Raw genomic sequence first — 19775 nt, 5'->3', positions numbered from 1 at the left:
ACACCACAGCTAACTAAGTGTAGGGAGAATCGAATCTTTTTAGGGTAATATATATTTCTGTTAGAGTTAGATATTCTGTTTTCGTGTAGTTTCCGAGAATGGAATCTGAATGGTCTTTCCCTAGCAGACCCTAAAGAACTAGTCTTCTCCCCCCATTCTGAATTTTTATTTTTTTTAGGTTTTACGCGATGAAGAATTCCTTTGATCTGAACCATGGTCTAATGCTACATGCTATGATTATTAAACGTAATAATGACACACTTCCGAGTGAACTGGTATCATTCATAAGAGAAAAAATGGACGGAGTAAGAAAAGAACTCAGAAAAGATCATCATAAGATACATTTTGGTAAAGGAAAATCAAAATCCGCAACAAAACGAAGAGCACGACATCTTGAAAGATGTTATAAATGCGAAAAATGGTCACACGAAGGTAAATGTTCAAATAATCAAACATATTCAAATACCGAATTTGTTACTCTATGCAGAGAAGGACCGTTTATATGTTTAGAAGAAAAGATATTGAAGATTCGAGGTTATGCTTACGTAGCTATGGAAAATCAAATCACACGACTCTCCTATGAGTCAGCTAAAGCAGGTCTCTGAGAATTCTTTCTCACAGGTAAGTATGTACAGTTTTTATTTTTATTTTTATTTTTATTGATTTTAACCTTTTGATAATAAACGCTGAATCGTTCGCTATAAAGTATTAAATTGGTATTCAATAAAATTAGGTATGCATAACCGAAATTATTGATATGATACAAAAATTTATTACATCACTGCGAAATTTACCGTTTATTCTTAAGGTATAAATATCTTTAATCAATCAACCTAAAATATTTCAAAAATTCGTCAGGAGTAAAACTAGGTCGTTGAATCGAAATTACTTTACCGAAAAGAGGGGCGTATATTTTTGATAATATTTAATTGATTAAAGTGGGATAAAAGACCAAAAAGATTTTTAATTTTTAATTTTTACCTTGTTTTTAAAATTAATATATAAATGTTAAATTATTATTGTAAACTTTTTAAAATCAATATATTTAAGTTTGTAAATATTTGAAAAATTAATAATTTTAATATAAATTTGTATGTATAAAAACAAAAATATAATATAAATTTGGTGTGAATTTTTAATTTTAATAATATGAATTTTTAATTTTATGCATTTTAAATTAAAGTTTGGTGTGAATTTAAAAACAAAAAAATTTACTTTATTTCATTAAGTTAAAAATGTGATTTCTAAAAATTCGTCTTGAGTTGAAAACTAGGTCGTTGAACCGAAATTGCTTTACCCAAGGGAGGGACGAGAACTTTTATTATCATTATTTTTAATCTTATTGAATTAAAGTAAGCTAAAAACATTAAAAAACCCAAAAATCTTTACTTTTAAAACCGCGCTTAAAACGTGACAAATTTTTAAAATTTTGTCGAGGGACGGACTAGGACAACGATCCGAAACGCCCTCATCCTAAAAAGAAACAAAATTTTAATTTTTAATTAATTATATGTTTTATTAGTAATGGTTTTTATATAAAAAAAAACAATTTGCAAACACCGGTGAAGGGTTATTCTGGAAAACTTATCTAGGGTAAAAGCTAGATTGAATTTTCAAAATATCAAATGTTTTCATAAAGATCCAATTTCCTAAAGGATCTAAATTTTCATAGTCATGTGGGACTGTAAACCACATCGTTACTACCATTGTTCATACCGCCGTATAAAAATCACTGATGTACAAAGTGTGAAGAATAAAGAAGTGATTCTAGTATTTTTATTTCAAGACTATATTGCTTGAGGACAAGCAACGCTCAAGTGTGAGAATATTTGATAATGCTAAAAACGAACATATATTTCAAAGCATTATCCCTCAAGAAAGACAAGCTTTTAGTTGCAATTGTTCTATTTACAAGTGATATTTGTTTAAATAATAAAAGGTGAAGACAAAAGACAGATTCGACGAATTGAAGAAGCAAACGACCAAAAAGCTCAAAAGTACAAAGTACAATCCAAGAGGTTCAAATTAATGATGAGAAACGTCTAAAAGTTACAAGAGTACGAGCCGCAAAATGCAAAATACAAGATATTAAATTGTACGAAAAGACGTTCGAAAATCCGAAACCGGGACCAGAGTCAACTCTCAACGCTCGACGCAACGGACTAAAAATTACAAGTCAACTATGCACATGAATATAATATAATATATAAATAATTCTTAAAATTATATATATATATTATTATATATTATAAACGTCGGCAAGCTAGTGAACAAAAGCACTTGGGATGGATCCAGCTGCCCATGCGATCGCATGGCCTGGAAGAACAAAACCCATGCGATCGCATGGCCCCAAAAGTTGGGTCAGGTCCTATAAATTTCGCGTGTTTTGTCCGAATGTTTTACATCTTTTTCTTTCTTCTTACTCTCACGTATATATATATATATATATATATATATATATATATATATATATATATATATATATATATATATATATATATATATATATATATATATATATATATATATATATATATATATATATATATATATATATATATATATATATATATATATATTATAATTTTAATTTTAATTTTAATTTTAATAATAAGGGTATGTTAGCGAATGTTGTAAGGGTGTAAGTCGAAATTCTGTCCGTGTAACGCTACGCTATTATTAATTATTGAAAGTTATGTTCAACCTTTTTAAATTAATGTCTCGTAGATAAGTTATTATTATGTTTATTTAATGCCGAAGTAATTGTGATGTTGGGCTAAATATTAAAGACGGGATAATTGGGCTTTGTACTATAATTGGGGTTTGGATAAAAGAACGACACTTGTGGAAATTAGACTATGGGCTATTAATGGGCTTTATATTAACTAAATGATACCTCGTTAATTTAGTATATAGACTTATAATTTGACGTATTTATATATAACCACATACGCTTGACTGGGTACGGTGGGCGGGATATCTATAAATACCAATAATTGTTCATTTTACCAGACACGGAACTGGATTAATAGTTAATGGACTAGTTGAAACAGAGGTGGATTACATTCAAGGGTAATTGGTGTAATTGTTAACAAAGTAATAAAACCTTGGATTACACGCAATCGATAACCTGGTGTATTCATTAAACAAAGTATTAAGACTTTGTTACAATTCGAATCCCCAATTAGTTGGAATATTTGACTTCGGGTATAAGGATAATTTGACGAAGACTCTCGCACTTTATATTTATGACTGATGGACTATTATGGACAAAACCGTATGGACATATCAAATAATCCAGGACAAAGGACAATTAACCCATGGTACTAAACTAAAAACAACACGTCGAACATCATAATTAATTGCACTTTTAATTATCGTACTTTAATTTATTTTCATTTTAATTATCGTACTTTATAATTATCGTACTTTAATTTATTGTCATTTTATTTATCGCACTTTTATTTATCGCACTTTTATTTATCGCAATTTCATTATCGTTATTTACTTGACGCTTTAAATTAAGTTATATTTATTTTTAATATTTTACATTAGGTTTTAACTACGACTAAAGTTTTAAAATTGATAAACTGATCATTAAACCGTAAAAACCCCCTTTTATAATAATAATACTACTTATATTTATATTTATATTTATACAAATATAGTTTTAAAAATATAGCGTTAAACTTGGCGAGTTCCCTGTGGACGAACCGGACTTACTAAAAACTACACTACTGTACGATTAGGTACACTGCCTATAAGTGTTGTAGCAAGGTTTAGGTATATCCACTCTATAAATAAATAAATAACTTGTGTAAAATTGTATCGTATTTAATAGTATTTTGTAGTAAAAATATAACTATTTTTTACACACCTCTACGCACATCAGCTATGAGATTAATGGGTATACATTTCACACCAAAACACAAGATGATAAGGGTATGACACAAAATAGCGGAGTGATGGTCATAGCCTTTCAGACTGAAGTAACCATTGTCAATCGTGAAGAAAGATTAAGGATCGCTAAAAACTCATATTACGGTGTCATTGAAGAAATATGGGAATTAGAATACGGCGGAACAGTCTGTGTACCCTTGTTTAGGTGTAAATGGGCTGATAATCAAAAAGGAGTTAAAATTGATGAAGATGGTTTTACGACAGTAAATCTATCCACTAATGGTTATCGGATAGAACCTTTCGTTTTAGCAACACTAGTTACCCAAGTATTTTATATTGAAGACCCGAAGGAAAGCAGGTGGCACGTGGTACAATTCAGAAAACGACGGATTGTTCGTGTTGAAGATGTTGTCGATGAGGAAGAATACGACCAATTTGACGAGTTACCTCCCTTTTCAGTCGGTGTTGCACCTATGAATGAAGTTAATGAAAATGATACAATTTATTTCAGAGAAGACCACCGTGAGGGAGACGAGGTCCAAGATACATAAACATTTTATTATTGATATTTTTATTATGAAGTTGTAGGTATTTTTTAATTATTGAATTTAGATTTTTTAAATTTTTTATACACACAAGATTTATTGTGTTAATATTTAATACTTATTGATATTATTTTTATAGAGTAAGCTTTTATTATTATTTTACTGAAATCTATTATTATTATTATTATTATTATTATTATTATTATTATTGTTATTATTATTATTATTATTATTATTATTATTATTATTATTATTATTATTATTATTATCATTATTATTATTATTATTTTTAATAATATTAGTATTATTTTCTTAATCATGTAATTAAACCAATTAACATTGAAATTAAGATTGGTAATTGTTTCCCGCTAAATAATTCATCATCGACCGCCAAATTATTAAAATCTATTCAAATAATCCAAATCTAATACACGATTACACAAAAACTAGCTCAGATCAACTTTCTTCTCGTAACCGCCATCGAACAACATGACTTCAACCCTAATACCCCAAGCTTCGATCGAAAACCCCTAAATCATTTACTACAATACTCGGATGCTTCAACATATTTGAATTCTTAATTAAACAATTGGAATTCTTCATTAACCTATTTCCTGCTTCAATTCAAACCAACTACATAAAATCGACAATATCTGCTTCAATCATTTATCATGGTACGTGTATTAATTGCTTATAGTATATGTATATATATAGCTAATTAGGATAGATGTATTTATACATATACAGAATTATGAATTATAATTTATGAATATTGTGTCTGTACATTTATAAGTGTAAATGGTTTTGTACAGTTAATTGAAAATGTTAGCAATGTTATGTACAGTTAATTATGAATTATGAATATGAATTATGAATTATGAATATTGTGTACAGAATTATGAATCAAATAGTTTTGTACAGAATTATGAATTATAAATTATGAATATTGTGAATTATGAATTATGAATTATGAATTATGAATTATGAATATTGTGATTATATTATGAATTATGAATTATGAATACTGTGTCTGTATGAAATTATGATTTATGAATATTGTGTGTGACGACCCGTCCAAATCCATCTGGACGAACACGTCATTCATTGATTTCATTGCGAGGTATTTGACCTCTATATGATACGTTTTGTAAACATTGCATTCTTTTCAAAAGGTACACAATAAATGAATATCAATTTCTAAGATTTTCAACATTTGATGATTTCTACATATAGACAATCACCATAATTAATAGTTTACCATAATACATCCGTTGACAATGAAGTCAAAATAAGATACACGATGATGATTTTGTGAATGCAAAGTTTTCTTGAATAAAGCATGTATGACTCCATGCACATAGCTTGTACCGTATATAAGCAAACAGCGGAAGACTTCTAGGAAACCTGAGAATAAACATGCTAACAAGTGTCAACACAAAGGTTGGTGAGTTCATAGTTTTAATGTATCGTATAATCTGTATATAAAAGTGGATCACAAGATTTCAGTTGTTTCATCCAGAAACGTTTATCAAAATATTCTACAAGATTGAGCACCCTAGTAACTAAGCTTTAACGTTTTATTAAGTACCCCTGTTTTAACATACATGCAACCGACATGTACAATACACGCAAACCAACGTGTACTAAACTCAAATAGCATACGTCTATTTTATAGTTCAGGCTAGGGTTTCTATACCTGGAACAGACGGGGATGTCAAGCCCTATGGATCCATATATAACTACTCGCACCCACCAGTTCTTATAACCGGCAGTTACTAGTTACCAAAGCTAAGGGATTTTCAGTTCAAACTCAGTGTAGAATTAAGTATGTACTTGTATCCATTGCGTTTAAATAAAGTGCATATATTCTCAGCCTAAAAATATAGATAAAAAGGGAACAAATGAAACTCACCTTAGCAGCATATAAAGTTGTTCATCGTAATTTGACCGAAACTCGGTATATCAAATAATCGTAGATCTCAACCTAGAGAACATATGTTGGTCAATAAATGTCTATCAAGCTAGGTCAGGTCATAGTGTATCACAATCCTAATGCTCGACATCGACACACAAAAGTTATCCAAAGTCGTTTCAAAAAGTCAATTTTGACAGTTGTTTAACCAAACGAGACGTGTTTTATATAAGGATTCATTTACTCAGCTGGTAATATTCAAAAATCCATTTTATCAATCTCGTAAACAAGTTGTTTAAATCCTAATTGCAGATTCAAAAGCAATTTCAATTAACGTCAATTATAATTCAGTTGACCTTATCTTTTGATTCGTTCTTCGAAACTATCCGATATCTAAATGAAAAGTTATTGATTTTTCGCCAGCTTTCCGAAAACATGTATATCATATACCTTTTACCAGTAATATATGTATTTAATTCGTGATTCATTATAAACTGTTTAACGACGAAATTTAGTATACAAGCATGTATAAATATACACTCGAGCACTAGTATGTATACACTATTAATTTATAAAATATAAAATATAAATGCTTACGTATTAATATTGAGATTCAATATTGTAGAAAAGTATGTAGACGTAACGGAGATGATAAACACTAGGTTTGATTCATAAATATACCCCTGAACATTACCCATAACCTCCTTGGCAATAACCCACAATTTCCTTAGCTTTAGCTTGCTCGTAAACTCGTTTTGAAAGTGACACGCTCATAACCTCGTCGTAGTATTTTATGTATTAATAATAATAATAATAATAATAATAATAATAATAATAATAATAATAATAATAATAATAATAATAATAATAATAATAATAATAATAATAATAATAATAATAATAATAATAATAATAATAATAATAATAATAATCTTAATATTAATAATAATAATAATAATAATAATAATATAAATTATAAATATAATACAGAGTAATATAGATGGATATGTGTGTGTGCATTATGCCAGAACTCGATCGAATTTATAGACTTTTCCTGAAATCTGACCCCATGCGATCGCATGGGTTTTGTGGGTAAATGCCATGCGATCGCATGGCCCGTAAATCCAGCTCACATCTGTTTTAACTTCTAGTTTGTCGACATATTAAATAAATATAAATATAATTTATATAATTTATATAATTAATTATATATTATATTAAATTCACGTGCATAGTTGATTTGTAATTTTTGTTCCGATAAGTCGTACGTTGTCACACGACTTATGTCCTGGTTCCGGTTTTTCGAACGTCCTTACGTACACTGAGAAAACTGGCACTTTACCTTTCGTGACTTGTACATTTGTCAAAATATAGACTTAACTATCCATAAATTATATCACTCGAAATATAACTTATACATTCGAGTGTTTTGGTCATTTACTTCTATAAATCATCGTCTCGTTATCTATCAAAGTAAATTTATTAATATTGTTTTAAATCAAAACGTTTAATAACCAAGTTAATATTCATAAACATGTTTTAAGTACACATCGCAAGTTATTCATACAATTACAATTCCAACTTATCATATATGTTCAAATAGATATTTAAACCAATAAGTTTTATGCACAGTATCATACAATTAATACATTGTTACACTTTCAAGTTATAGTGTATATATATATATATATATATATCTTTTTACATATAATTGTTCGCGAATCGTTGAGAACAGTTGATGGGTAATTGAATAGTTCAAAAAAAAATTGAGATTCAGTTTTACAGACTTTGCTTATCGTGTCGGAGACGTTAATCATACAAAGATTAATTTTAAATTTGGTCAAAAATTTCTGGGTCATCACAGTACCTACCCGTTAAAGAAATTTCGTCCCGAAATTTGAGTGAGGTCGTCATGACTAACAATAAAAATGTTTTCATGACGTATATGAGTTGATAAATAGAGTTTTATCACCGTTGGATAATATGGATAAAACAATCCGATTATTCGAAGCGTATGAGAGAAGTTATCGTAATAGAATGAAATGAAGAATAAAGATTCGTCTTAACTTTTGACGTAGTAACGATTGATTTCCGGAATTTAAGGAATAGAAGATCTTCATAATTTAAATAGGATTTGATTCTTCGGGAATTAAGGAAATTATGATTTCCTTTGATTAAATGCGTAATCTTCCTCGATTGCTATGTCTGATATTTCGCTATAAATTGACCTCTTCCGTTTCATTATTTTCATCACTCTTACATCTTCTTCCTCATTTCCTATTTTCAAAAGATTGTAAAAATGCTTCACCAGTTCTGATTTTTGATATACTCCTAACTTTCATATCTGTCATTCTTCTTTTTCATCTACCATCAGAGAAATCTGCTTACTTCTACTTTGCCCTTGGGGTTATAGTTCTTTTAATTTTCCCGTCTCTTTATGTTGTGATAAACATTGATATACACGGTTTGTAATTTATGTGTTGTTATCGGGCTTTATATTCTCCCTTATATTTCAAAGTTCCTACTTCTATCTTCTATAATTATTGTCATCCCCAGTTAATGCTTTCTTTTATTTGCTGCGATTTATACCCCCATTTCTATTTCGGAGTTTTGTCCCTTCGTTTCTTCTTCTTGTGACTAAGCATTGCTTGTAATGGTCCAGAATTTGTAGGTATGAAGTTTCGAATGATCATAACTAATGTTTTAAGAAATTGTAATAACACGATCTTGATTGGTTAAATTACCAGAAGTTACGGGAAAAGATAGAACTATCAAGAATATATGTTCTTGATTTGTTTGGAGATTAGGTAAAATGTAAGAGTCGTGTAACATGGCACATGATGACGTTATAGTCTGTGAATCATCATGTTCCATTAGAAACTCAGCATGACTTACTATAATATAATCACGTTGATCAAGTATCATTATATTATACTAACTCATACTTCAGCACCCAACACCACTTCAAAAATATTCATATTTTAAACTCGAAGATTTCAGAATTTAGAAACTAAAATAGTTTCTTTTTATGATGTTACACAGATATCGCAAGGAGAAAATTGATTTCCGATAAGAATGATAATGGAATTATCTCCAGAAATATGGAGGATATTTATAATGAAAGATACGATGATATCTTAGAATTTCTAATATCAGATGATGATGAAGAATATTGTCCGCAAGGGTTTAGATTTGGAAGCAAGGTATTCGTTAATGGCTTCAGCAGATACTGAATCATTTGGATTCTTTGAAGGCAGGTTTATTCTTTGTGATTTGTCTACAGCCTCCTACATACTTTGCTCAATCCATTTTTCAGTACCAAACTTTCTCTTTTTCTGTGCTTTTCCAACACACTACTCTTTATCATCAAACTTTTGACTGTTACGGTCGTTTACAGTTTTTGCTGCTTCATCAGCATTTTTCAAGATTCAGAGTATTGATTCGCAGACTGGTTACTTTTCAGATTTTCAGAATGAAAGCTCATAATTCTAAGAGATGAATGTTATATATACATATGATGTTCTAGTACAGTTTTGAAGTCAAAGTATAGATTTGAAAGATGTAGGAATCTAAGAATGATGTCACGGGTTCAAAGTTATGACTTGGATTCTGATCCGTCAATATCAGAATATGTAATTGAATTTGTATGAAAACGATTGTGTATCGTTGTGAGCATTTAATAATTTTTGAATTAAAGTAGAAGAATGTACAGTATAATATATTAATTGTGAACTTATATATTTCCCGAGTATTACCTACCCGTTAAAGATTTCACAATTAATATTTTGTACAAAAGAATTTGTATTACCGTCTTTATGAAAATAAATGTATGTATATTTTCTTCAGATGTAATACAGATTTGATGAGTAATATAGATGGATATGTGTGTGTGCATTATGCCAGAACTCGATCGAATTTATAGACTTTTCCTGAAATCTGACCCCATGCGATCGTATGGGTTTTGTGGGTAAATGCCATGCGATCGCATGGCCCGTAAATCCAGCTCACATCTGTTTTAACTTCTAGTTTGTCGACATATTAAATAAATATAAATATAATATATATAATTTATATAATTAATTATATATTATATTAAATTCACGTGCATAGTTGATTTGTAATTTTTGTTCCGATAAGTCGTACGTTGTCACACTACTTATGTCCCGGTTCTGGTTTTTTGAACGTCCTTACGTACACTGAGAAAATTGGCACTTTACCTTTCGTGACTCGTAAATTTGTCAAAATATAGACTTAACTATCCATAAATTATATCACTCGAAATATAACTTATACATTCGAGTGTTTTGGTCATTTACTTCTATAAATCATCGTCTCGTTATCTATCAAAGTAAATTTAATAATATTATTTTAAATCAAAACGTTTAATAACCAAGTTAATATTCATAAATACGTTTTAAGTACACATCGCAAGTTATTCATACAATTACAATTCCAACTTATCATATATGTTCAAATAGATATTTAAACCAATAAGTTTTATGCACAGTATCATACAATTAATACATTGTTACACTTTCAAGTTATAGTGTATATATATATATATCTTTTTACATATAATTGTTCGCGAATCGTTGAGAACAGTTGATGGGTAATTGAATAGTTCAAAAAAATTTTGAGATTCAGTTTTACAGACTTTGCTTATTGTGTCGGAAACATTAATCATACAAAGATTAAGTTTAAATTTGGTCAAAAATTTCTGGGTCATCACATTGTGTCTGTACAGAATTATGGTTTTGAACAGAATTATGAATTATGAGTATTGTGTATGTACAGTTAATTGAAAATGTTAGTAATGTTACATTTGTATTTACTAATGTGTATGGTGTACAGAATCAACACAATAACACTGCAATTGATATGGGTGTTGTTGCCCAACAACCACAAAGGAATAACAAGACAAAGAGAGGTGTTAACAAACTAAAAACACCAGTGGTTCCGATTGAGATAGAGTTTAACAATTTCGGGGAAGCCATTGAAGAAAATCAAAAGATTTTTTCCACTAATATAGGTGTTATAACTAGGCGAAGGATTGATTATCTTGTAGATGATTGGCAACTAATACCTCCAGAGGAGAAAGATGCATTATGGTTGGAAATCAAGGTAACCAATTAGTGATTTTAGCGTATGTAATCGTTATTTATTTCTGTATCAACTAAGTTTAATTCAACATGAAACACATTTCATCCAAGATGATTTTGCAAAGATAAAAACACTTCATCATTGCAACGGGGCGTTTAAGAGATTTAGGCAAAACTTACGCAAGTATATGGATGATAAACTGCTTCCTTATGAAGAAGTTGAAGATTACTTTTTCATTACCCCGGATAAATGGAGAACGTTTTGTGAACGAGAAAACACACCAGCAAAAAGGGTTAGTTTTATTCATTGAACGTCTAATGGTTTTGTATTTAGATTGTGCTATTTTAACTGATGTGTTCTGTAGTCGTATGTAACATGTTAAGGCTCTACGAGAAAAAAGGAGGAAAACGCGTTGAAACAAAATAAAGATAATTATGCCCATGTTGGTCGGTCAGGATATCATGGCCTTGAAAAAAAGTGGGAGCTGGGAAAAAATGATCCTAACAAGCGTACGATATAACATGATATCAGTAATCTCGCTGCGAGGAATTATGTTTTGGGCAGGATGAGGCCAGATAAAGAAGTGAAGACGAAATCTCCCGAGACAAATTTGTCGCTTATAGATAAAATTGTATTAGAATTTAATTTGTATTAATTTATATTCTTATAATTAAGTATTTAAAATACTTGTATAACATAAACTTTTTTGTTGATTTGTTTCAGGTTAGGACGGATAAAGAGGGTGGGGATGCGTTGTTAGAACATGTAGGGAAAGAGCATGGAGGTAGAACTAGGGGTCTTAGTAGCATGTTAGGCTATAGCACGGGCCTACAACGAAAAAGACAAAAGGTAGAACAAGTATTTACAGTGGAAAATATAAGGGCAATAGTAGACGAGCGTATAGAAGAGTGTAAAACAGAAGAAAATTCTGGATCACATGCTGACTCAGAGATACAGATGCCGCTAATGGATGCACAAGTAGTATACGAACAAGTGAAGGGGCATGATGAGGTAGTTGATAACAATCAAGATCTGGAAGAACAAATGAGAGTTGAGGAAATGCGTAGAGAGGATGAAAGGTAAATAGAGGAGGAAAAAACGAGGGCGGAGGAAAGGCGTAGAGAGGAGGACATGCGGATAGAGGTACAAAAGAGTAGGGAGGAGGAAAGGCGTAGAGAGGAGGAACAGAGGAGACAGGTTGAACAGCGAAGAGAGGTTGAACAGCAAAGGATGACGAAACAACATAACGTGGAGGGACTAGCCATGCAAAATCAAGGGTCTCGTGAATCGAGGGATCGGGCGAAATACAAATTGCTGTTAAATTTGCAAATCACACAGGTAATTGGCAGTTTTTCATTCACTTAAAATTGGATTATAAACTAATAAATACATTTCTTATTTTGCTGATGTTTTTAGGAGCCGGTTGTAGTCTTTTTATTTGACCCGGATCGTATAGACCATATTGTATGTGCTAAGGGTACGATATACCCAACCAACGAAGATACAGAAGTAGATGGGGAAAAAGTGTTACCTTTTTACATGAAGGTTAAAATAACAAAAATTATTAAGGGTTACATGTCCATGAGAATTCCAATACCGCTAAAAGGCGTTTCAAAAGATTCGAAGAAGGAGATCTTAAAGGATGTCGTAGGATCACATGTTTAATGGCCTGTTATGAAACTGGCTCCCTTCGATTGTACTGTGCAAGAAAGTAATGGGAAAATAACAGGGTTGACACCACAAACAGTGATTGAATTGCAACAAATAAAGGTTATTGTTTTTACTCTCAATTATTGTAAAAAATTTTACTCATTATTCTTCTATGTGATACATAACTTTATACTTTTAACTATAAATGTAATTTTTCCTTATTCATGTTCACTATAGACGCATACAGAAATCATGTTGCTGAATCCCAAAAGTACAGAACCTGTACCGTGTGCTAGGGGGATTTTGTATGGAACCGACCATACCCTAATACATGGACAACATATGTTACCAGGATACATGAAGGTGTCGGTAAAACATGTCTTGCCTCGCTATGAATCTGTGTTGTTTCCAATACCAGATAAAGATTTTGAGATTAATACATTGAAGGAAGCTGTAGGGGCTTTCATACCATGGCCTGTCTTGAGAATGAGTCTGTTAAATAAAAAGGTACCTACATAATTGCTTATTTTTAGAATTTCCTAAAATGATAAATCACTAACATACAACAGTAACTACAAAACTAGTGTGATTAGTAACTATTTTTTAATGTAAATATTATATTTGTTAACAGGAGGGTGAAACAAAATCAAACACTGGTGAATTACAAAAAAAAAATGATGAAAATGTTGATCCAAGTAATAAGCAGATGGATATAAGTGCTGCTCCTATTAGTAAGCAGGTATATGTTCAAATTAGTACTTACCATATATAATTCAACTTACAAAATTATATTAATATATAAGAAAATTTTGATGATGTGGTGTTCAGGTTGTTGTAACTAACCAACCAATAACAAATTTACAAAAAAAGAAAAAACAAGATGCGCTTACCCAGCTGATCATATTGGAGAATGACATACCTGACAGACCAATTGTACAAGAAGTGTATACTAGATGGATGACTAGAGAAGATCCTACATCCGTATGTAAACTTAATACCCCTCCTGGTATGTTTGCAGGCATAACAAGTAATTTGGTAACTACGATTGATGTTGATGACATCATGACATTTTGGAAAAATGGTTGGTTGGATTGCAGCATTATATTTTCCTTCATGATGTAAGTAAATTTATGTTATCTTTTGCACATGTTTTCATATTCATATAGGTTACATTGACAGTAACATGTTTTCATATGTATCATATTTTACTTATGCACATGTTTGACTATAGTTTAAGTTGAACGGTAACATCATATGGCCTTTTACTTCATATTTGTCAGGGGTCTACACAACTTTATGAAAATAGCCTTTACCAAACCATATGGGTTAATTAACCCTTATTCGATCCAAGACAATTTGATTGAATCTGGCAAAAATGATGTGATAGACTACTTGAAGACCGCCTTCAAATCCACTTATGATTATTTCTTCGCACCATATGTTCAGAAGTATGTAAATCTTCAAATTATATCATTACTAATATATATAACAATGCTTATATATATTTTGTCTTCTAAATGAACGTTGTTTTTGTTTTTCTAGAGGCCACTGGGTGTTGTTTTTTGTATCGCTAAAAGAGAACAAAGGAATTATACTTGATTCACTGAATAGGAAACAACAGAAGACGATAAACAATTATCTACTCGCAGATTGTATAAATCAGTAAGACTGCTTTGTTTATTTTAATTAATTGTTTATTTAAATATTATTTTAAATAACAGTATTCTGCATTAACTGTTAATTATTTGTATTTTTATCTAATTTTCAATAGGGCTAGGGGTCCTTTGAAATGGGAAGTAGTCAAGGTTTGTACAAACATCTCATAGTCTTATGTTAATGTTGAGGTTCATATGTTTATGTTAATGTTATTGTATACATTTTACATGATAAACGCGTTTGCACTTGTCATGCAGTGCAATCAACAACCAGGTAGTTGGGAGTACGGTTACTATGTCCTCAGCTGGATGTATTCGATCGCAAGTGGTGGTATAAAGAGAGAATTTCGTATTGACGAAGTAAGTTGTTGGTATTGTGAAAAATTACTAAATTATTTCTGTTTGTATATTTTTAAATAAAACTTATACTTTATTATATATCTTAATATAAAATATATAATAAAGTATATATTGGGAATCTATTTGAAATCTACAGCTTTCGTGGGATGAACGTTGCCTTTCTACCATCGATCTAGATGATATTTTTGAAAGATGGCATTTGTGGAGTCCTTTTTGATCTCAACAAGGTATGTTATAATGGTTGTATAATTATAAGTTAAATTAACTGTTTGTATTACTATTTGCACTGATCAAGAATCATTTTGCATATCAAGTTTGCATTAATTGATGTCATATTTGGATGTTTATGTAGGTTTATAGCAAAATGACAAACTTGGATGCTTACAAAATGGGCAGAATGCTAGTTGGGCGTGATATATATTTGGTGCAAAGACCTTCGTTTTTTCTATGTTTAAAGTATATTAACGATAGATGTATTTTGTATTACATTTTGTTAGATATAGGTACAAATCAAATACATTATGTCAATTATATAGTTTAGTGTGGTGTAACAATTTTAATTTGTCTATCTGTAGAATGTTTATACATTTATTTATAATCATGTAATAATTTTTTCAGTTAAACCACTTTTACAGCACATTTTAATTGCCAGCAGAAACTTACGTAGCTAACACGTCTAATTGGTAACTTGCAAACACGTCTAATTGCTAACACGTCTATTTGCTAACACATCTAATTGATAGTCTGTTATATTTGGCATGAAATTTTGAATGGTAGTTAATATTAGCGGCTATTTAAAAATTTAAATATTTAATATTATATTCTGATATTTAAAATATTTGGGGAAAAAATGGCGGGTACAAGTTAATACGGGACACGACTAATTGGGTTTTCAAATTCATCAAGAACACGTCTAGTTCTTACTAACAACATGACTAATTACACTAACGGAACACGTCCAAATGGCTTTTGACCACGTCTATTTGAAGTAATGGAACACGTCTAACTGACATAACAGACCACGTCTAATTGAGATAACGGAACACGTCTAACTACCTACCGTCTAACCTCTGTTGAACACGTCTATTTGTTGAGATTCGACACGTTTATATAAGTTTATTAGAGCGGTGTAAGGAACTGGTGTAATTGGCAATATCAATTAGTGCTGTGCCATTTAGAGTCATTCAACACGTCTACATGGCCTTTTACACACGTCCAAATAGCCCGTTCTGTAGTAGTGATTTCATTGTAGCACGGTTTATTGGGGGAGGCTGAGCACTCCTTCGCCCCCTCCATGTCTCCGTTACTAAGTACCATAGTCATTTGGGAATCGAATCACAAGTCGGTTAAAAGAGAAAAAATATTTTCCTTTTGTATTTCTAACATGAACACAAAGTTATTAAATTTTCATTTAATTCATAGTATTAACTAATTACTCAATTAATTAATTCATAATTAAGTATTTTAATCTCTTTTATTATATATATATATATATATATATATATATATATATATATATATATATATATATATATATATATATATATGTGTGTGTGTGTGTGTGTGTGTGTATGTGTGTATGTGTGTGTGTGTGTGTGTGAACCGAATCACAAGTCGGTTAAAAGAGAAAAAATATTTTCCTTTTGTATTTCTAATATGAACACAAAGTTATTAAATTTTCATTTAATTCATAGTATTAACTAATTACTCAATTAATTAATTCATAATTAAGTATTTTAATCTCTTTCATTATATATATATATATATATATATATATATATATATATATATATATATATATATATATATATATATATATATATATATATATATATATATATCATCTGAGTAGTGATAAATCTAACAAGATTTTTAATAACATTGTGCAGTACAATCTGTTAAGGCATAGAGTGAGTGAATTTGTCAAAAACTTTGTTTAATTTATCACTACCCATTTCATTTGACGTCTATGTGTGTGTGTGTGTGTGTGTGTGTGTGTGTGTGTGTGATCCTGAAGACTCAAATGAATTTGACTATATAGTTATATGTTGTACCTTTCATATGATTTCATACGTAATGTAAAACATGATCAATAAACAATCACAAGTTCCATTTATTCATCAACAGTATTTAATTACGATTTTGATTCATTAAAAATAATATTCTAATCAAAAACATCGATACTAATAAACGGAATTATGTATATATGCTTGATAAATGTATTTGTACCCTTATAATTATGTTGACTTCATTTAATTAACATATCGATAACTGAAATTAATAAAGAAGGGTAAATAGATAATTTAAAAATATTTACTACATATATATATATATATATATATATATATATATATATATATATATATATATATATATATATATATATATATATATATATATATATATATATATATATATATATATATATTGTAATTAAACGGTTATTGGAGACAGATATATAAATATATAGAAGTAAGATAGTCAATTTCTTAAACTGCCCGCGAATGATAACGAGCAACTGGATGGTGGATTTTATGAAGAAGAAATAAAGAAATCTATTTGGATTGTGATGGTTCAAAGACTCCAAAACCTGGTGGTTTCAACCTCATATCATAAAAAGATTTGGCATGTTTTACAAGCTGATATCATACGGTTTGTCACCAAGTTCGAGGCTTTTGGTAATTTTTCAAAGGGTTGTATAGGCTCCTTTATCGCCCTTGTTTCAAAGGTTTCGGACCCCACTTGGTTTAATGATTTTCACCCTATATGTCTAGTTGGATGCCTATATAAAATCATTGTTAAGTTCTTAGCTAATCGATTATAGATAGTCATATACAAGGTGATAAGTTGAAGCCAATTCGCCTTTATTGCGGGGAGGCAAATCATTAATTGTGTATTCATTGTCGACGAGATTGTCGATCCATGCAAAAGGAATAATAAGAAACTACTAATGTTCAAAGTAGATTTTGAAAAAGTGTTCGACTGCATAAACTGAAATTTTATTGATCAAGTAATGAATCAGATGAATTTCGGGATGACATGGAGGAAATAAATTAGAAGGTGTCTGGAATTGGGCCGGGCTTCGGTAATTATGGGAAGACCTACGGACGAGTTTCCTTTACAACATGGTCTTTGACAGGGAGACTCGCTATTCCGTTCCTTTTTGTATTAGCGTCAGAAGTCTTAAAAGTAGCTATAATTGGTGCTACATGTGGCGGCTATTTTAGAGGCGCAACATTGGGGTCTCCGGATGTTTATATCTCAACTCCAATACGCTGACGCTGTGTTATTCCTAGGCGAGTGGTAGAGGAGAAACATCATAAACCTCACTAGGCTAATCAAATGCTTTGGTGAATCATCGGGGTTGGGAATCAATTTCAACGAAAGCAAAATCTATGGCGTTAATGAGGAGATCTCGGAGATAGAATATTTAGGTCACATGGTTCAATGCTAGTCGGGGACTATTTGTAACAACCCTGCTTTTTCCGTCACTTCTGTTAACTGCCCGTTAGTTGATTTAACGGTGATTATTTGACTTTTTATGTATTTAGTGTACTAAATGCATACGTGATCCTTGGAGGGTTATTTGAATTAATATGGGTTAATATTAATCGATAAAAATATTTCAGATAAAAGAAATACGATAAAAATGTTACAGTTTGAATAACGACAAAAACTGCTTTTCGAGCAACGAAACGCTCGGGTTTATTTTAATAATTATTAACTTTTGAAAATATTTAATTTATTGGGTTTTTAATAAATTAAACGTTTGGTTGCGTTTTAACGATCGGTTTAGCATTCCGGGCCTTCGGTACGTTTTAAACGGCACTTAAAATGGAACACGATTACACTGTATTGGACAACGAGAGCCCGGGAACCCATCCCAGGTGGGCCACGGCCGAACACCCCCTCCCCACCCATTTAATTTCTATTTTGGGCCATTTAATTGTTTAGTCCATGGTTAATTAGATTTAGGGCCTAATATAATTACCTAGTGAAAACCTAAACTGTATTATTCCCCTACAACCTAAAAACAGTCGACTTTCTTCCTCCCTTCTCCTCTTCCATCGTCGATCACCTACACCACAACATCACCTTCAATTTTTCACTTTTTGATAAAACCTCGAACACGAAAGTTGCAATTCTATTCATCCTCTACGCGTTGATGTATTTAATTTGTTGATCTAAGGTATAATTTTACAAACCCTAGCTCTAAAAATTCTGATTTCATAAGGTTTCATAGTTTATGTTGGTCAATTGCTCGATTCATCATGTTTGTATGCTTGTTTAATCGTTAAGTTGTTCGTATTGATTGTTTTGATTAAAAACCGAATTGTTTATTGATGATACTGATTTGATGGACTTGTTTTCTGTAAATGATTATTATCTAGATAGAAAGAGATCAAAAATTAATAACTTTAGGCGCAAGAATCAATCGATTTCGTTATCGTATGCTTTAGATATTTTAAATTGAAGTTTTGTTGTGATCTTGCCATGAATCCGAATTTTATGAGTTGTATGCTTTGTAAATTATGTTATAACATGTCAACCATTGATTAGAAGACTTAAAAACTCTCAAGTTAGACTAGGATATCATGCGATTTGAATTTATAATGCTCACGTTATGCTTGTTTGATCGTATGCAAAAAACTG

At 30.5% G+C, this 19775-nt stretch overlaps 1 protein-coding gene across 1 annotated transcript; it reads left to right on the top strand.

Moving 5' to 3' along the window:
* Nucleotides 1-13131: 13131 nt before the first annotated feature.
* LOC139855048 (uncharacterized) lies at nt 13132-15339 on the top strand. The gene is made up of 9 exons (XM_071844308.1): nt 13132-13227; nt 13345-13614; nt 13739-13846; nt 13936-14225; nt 14388-14555; nt 14650-14769; nt 14879-14912; nt 15021-15122; nt 15259-15339. Exons 1-9 carry the CDS (start codon nt 13132-13134, stop codon nt 15337-15339), a joined length of 1269 nt encoding a protein of 422 aa, XP_071700409.1.
* Nucleotides 15340-19775: the final 4436 nt, after the last annotated feature.

The sequence above is a fragment of the Rutidosis leptorrhynchoides genome, chromosome 6 (genome assembly GCF_046630445.1).
Source record: "Rutidosis leptorrhynchoides isolate AG116_Rl617_1_P2 chromosome 6, CSIRO_AGI_Rlap_v1, whole genome shotgun sequence".
Classification (NCBI taxonomy): Eukaryota; Viridiplantae; Streptophyta; class Magnoliopsida; order Asterales; family Asteraceae; genus Rutidosis; species Rutidosis leptorrhynchoides.
The sequence above is the reverse complement of the archived record's forward strand: the minus strand, read 5'-3'. Positions and strand labels throughout refer to the sequence as shown.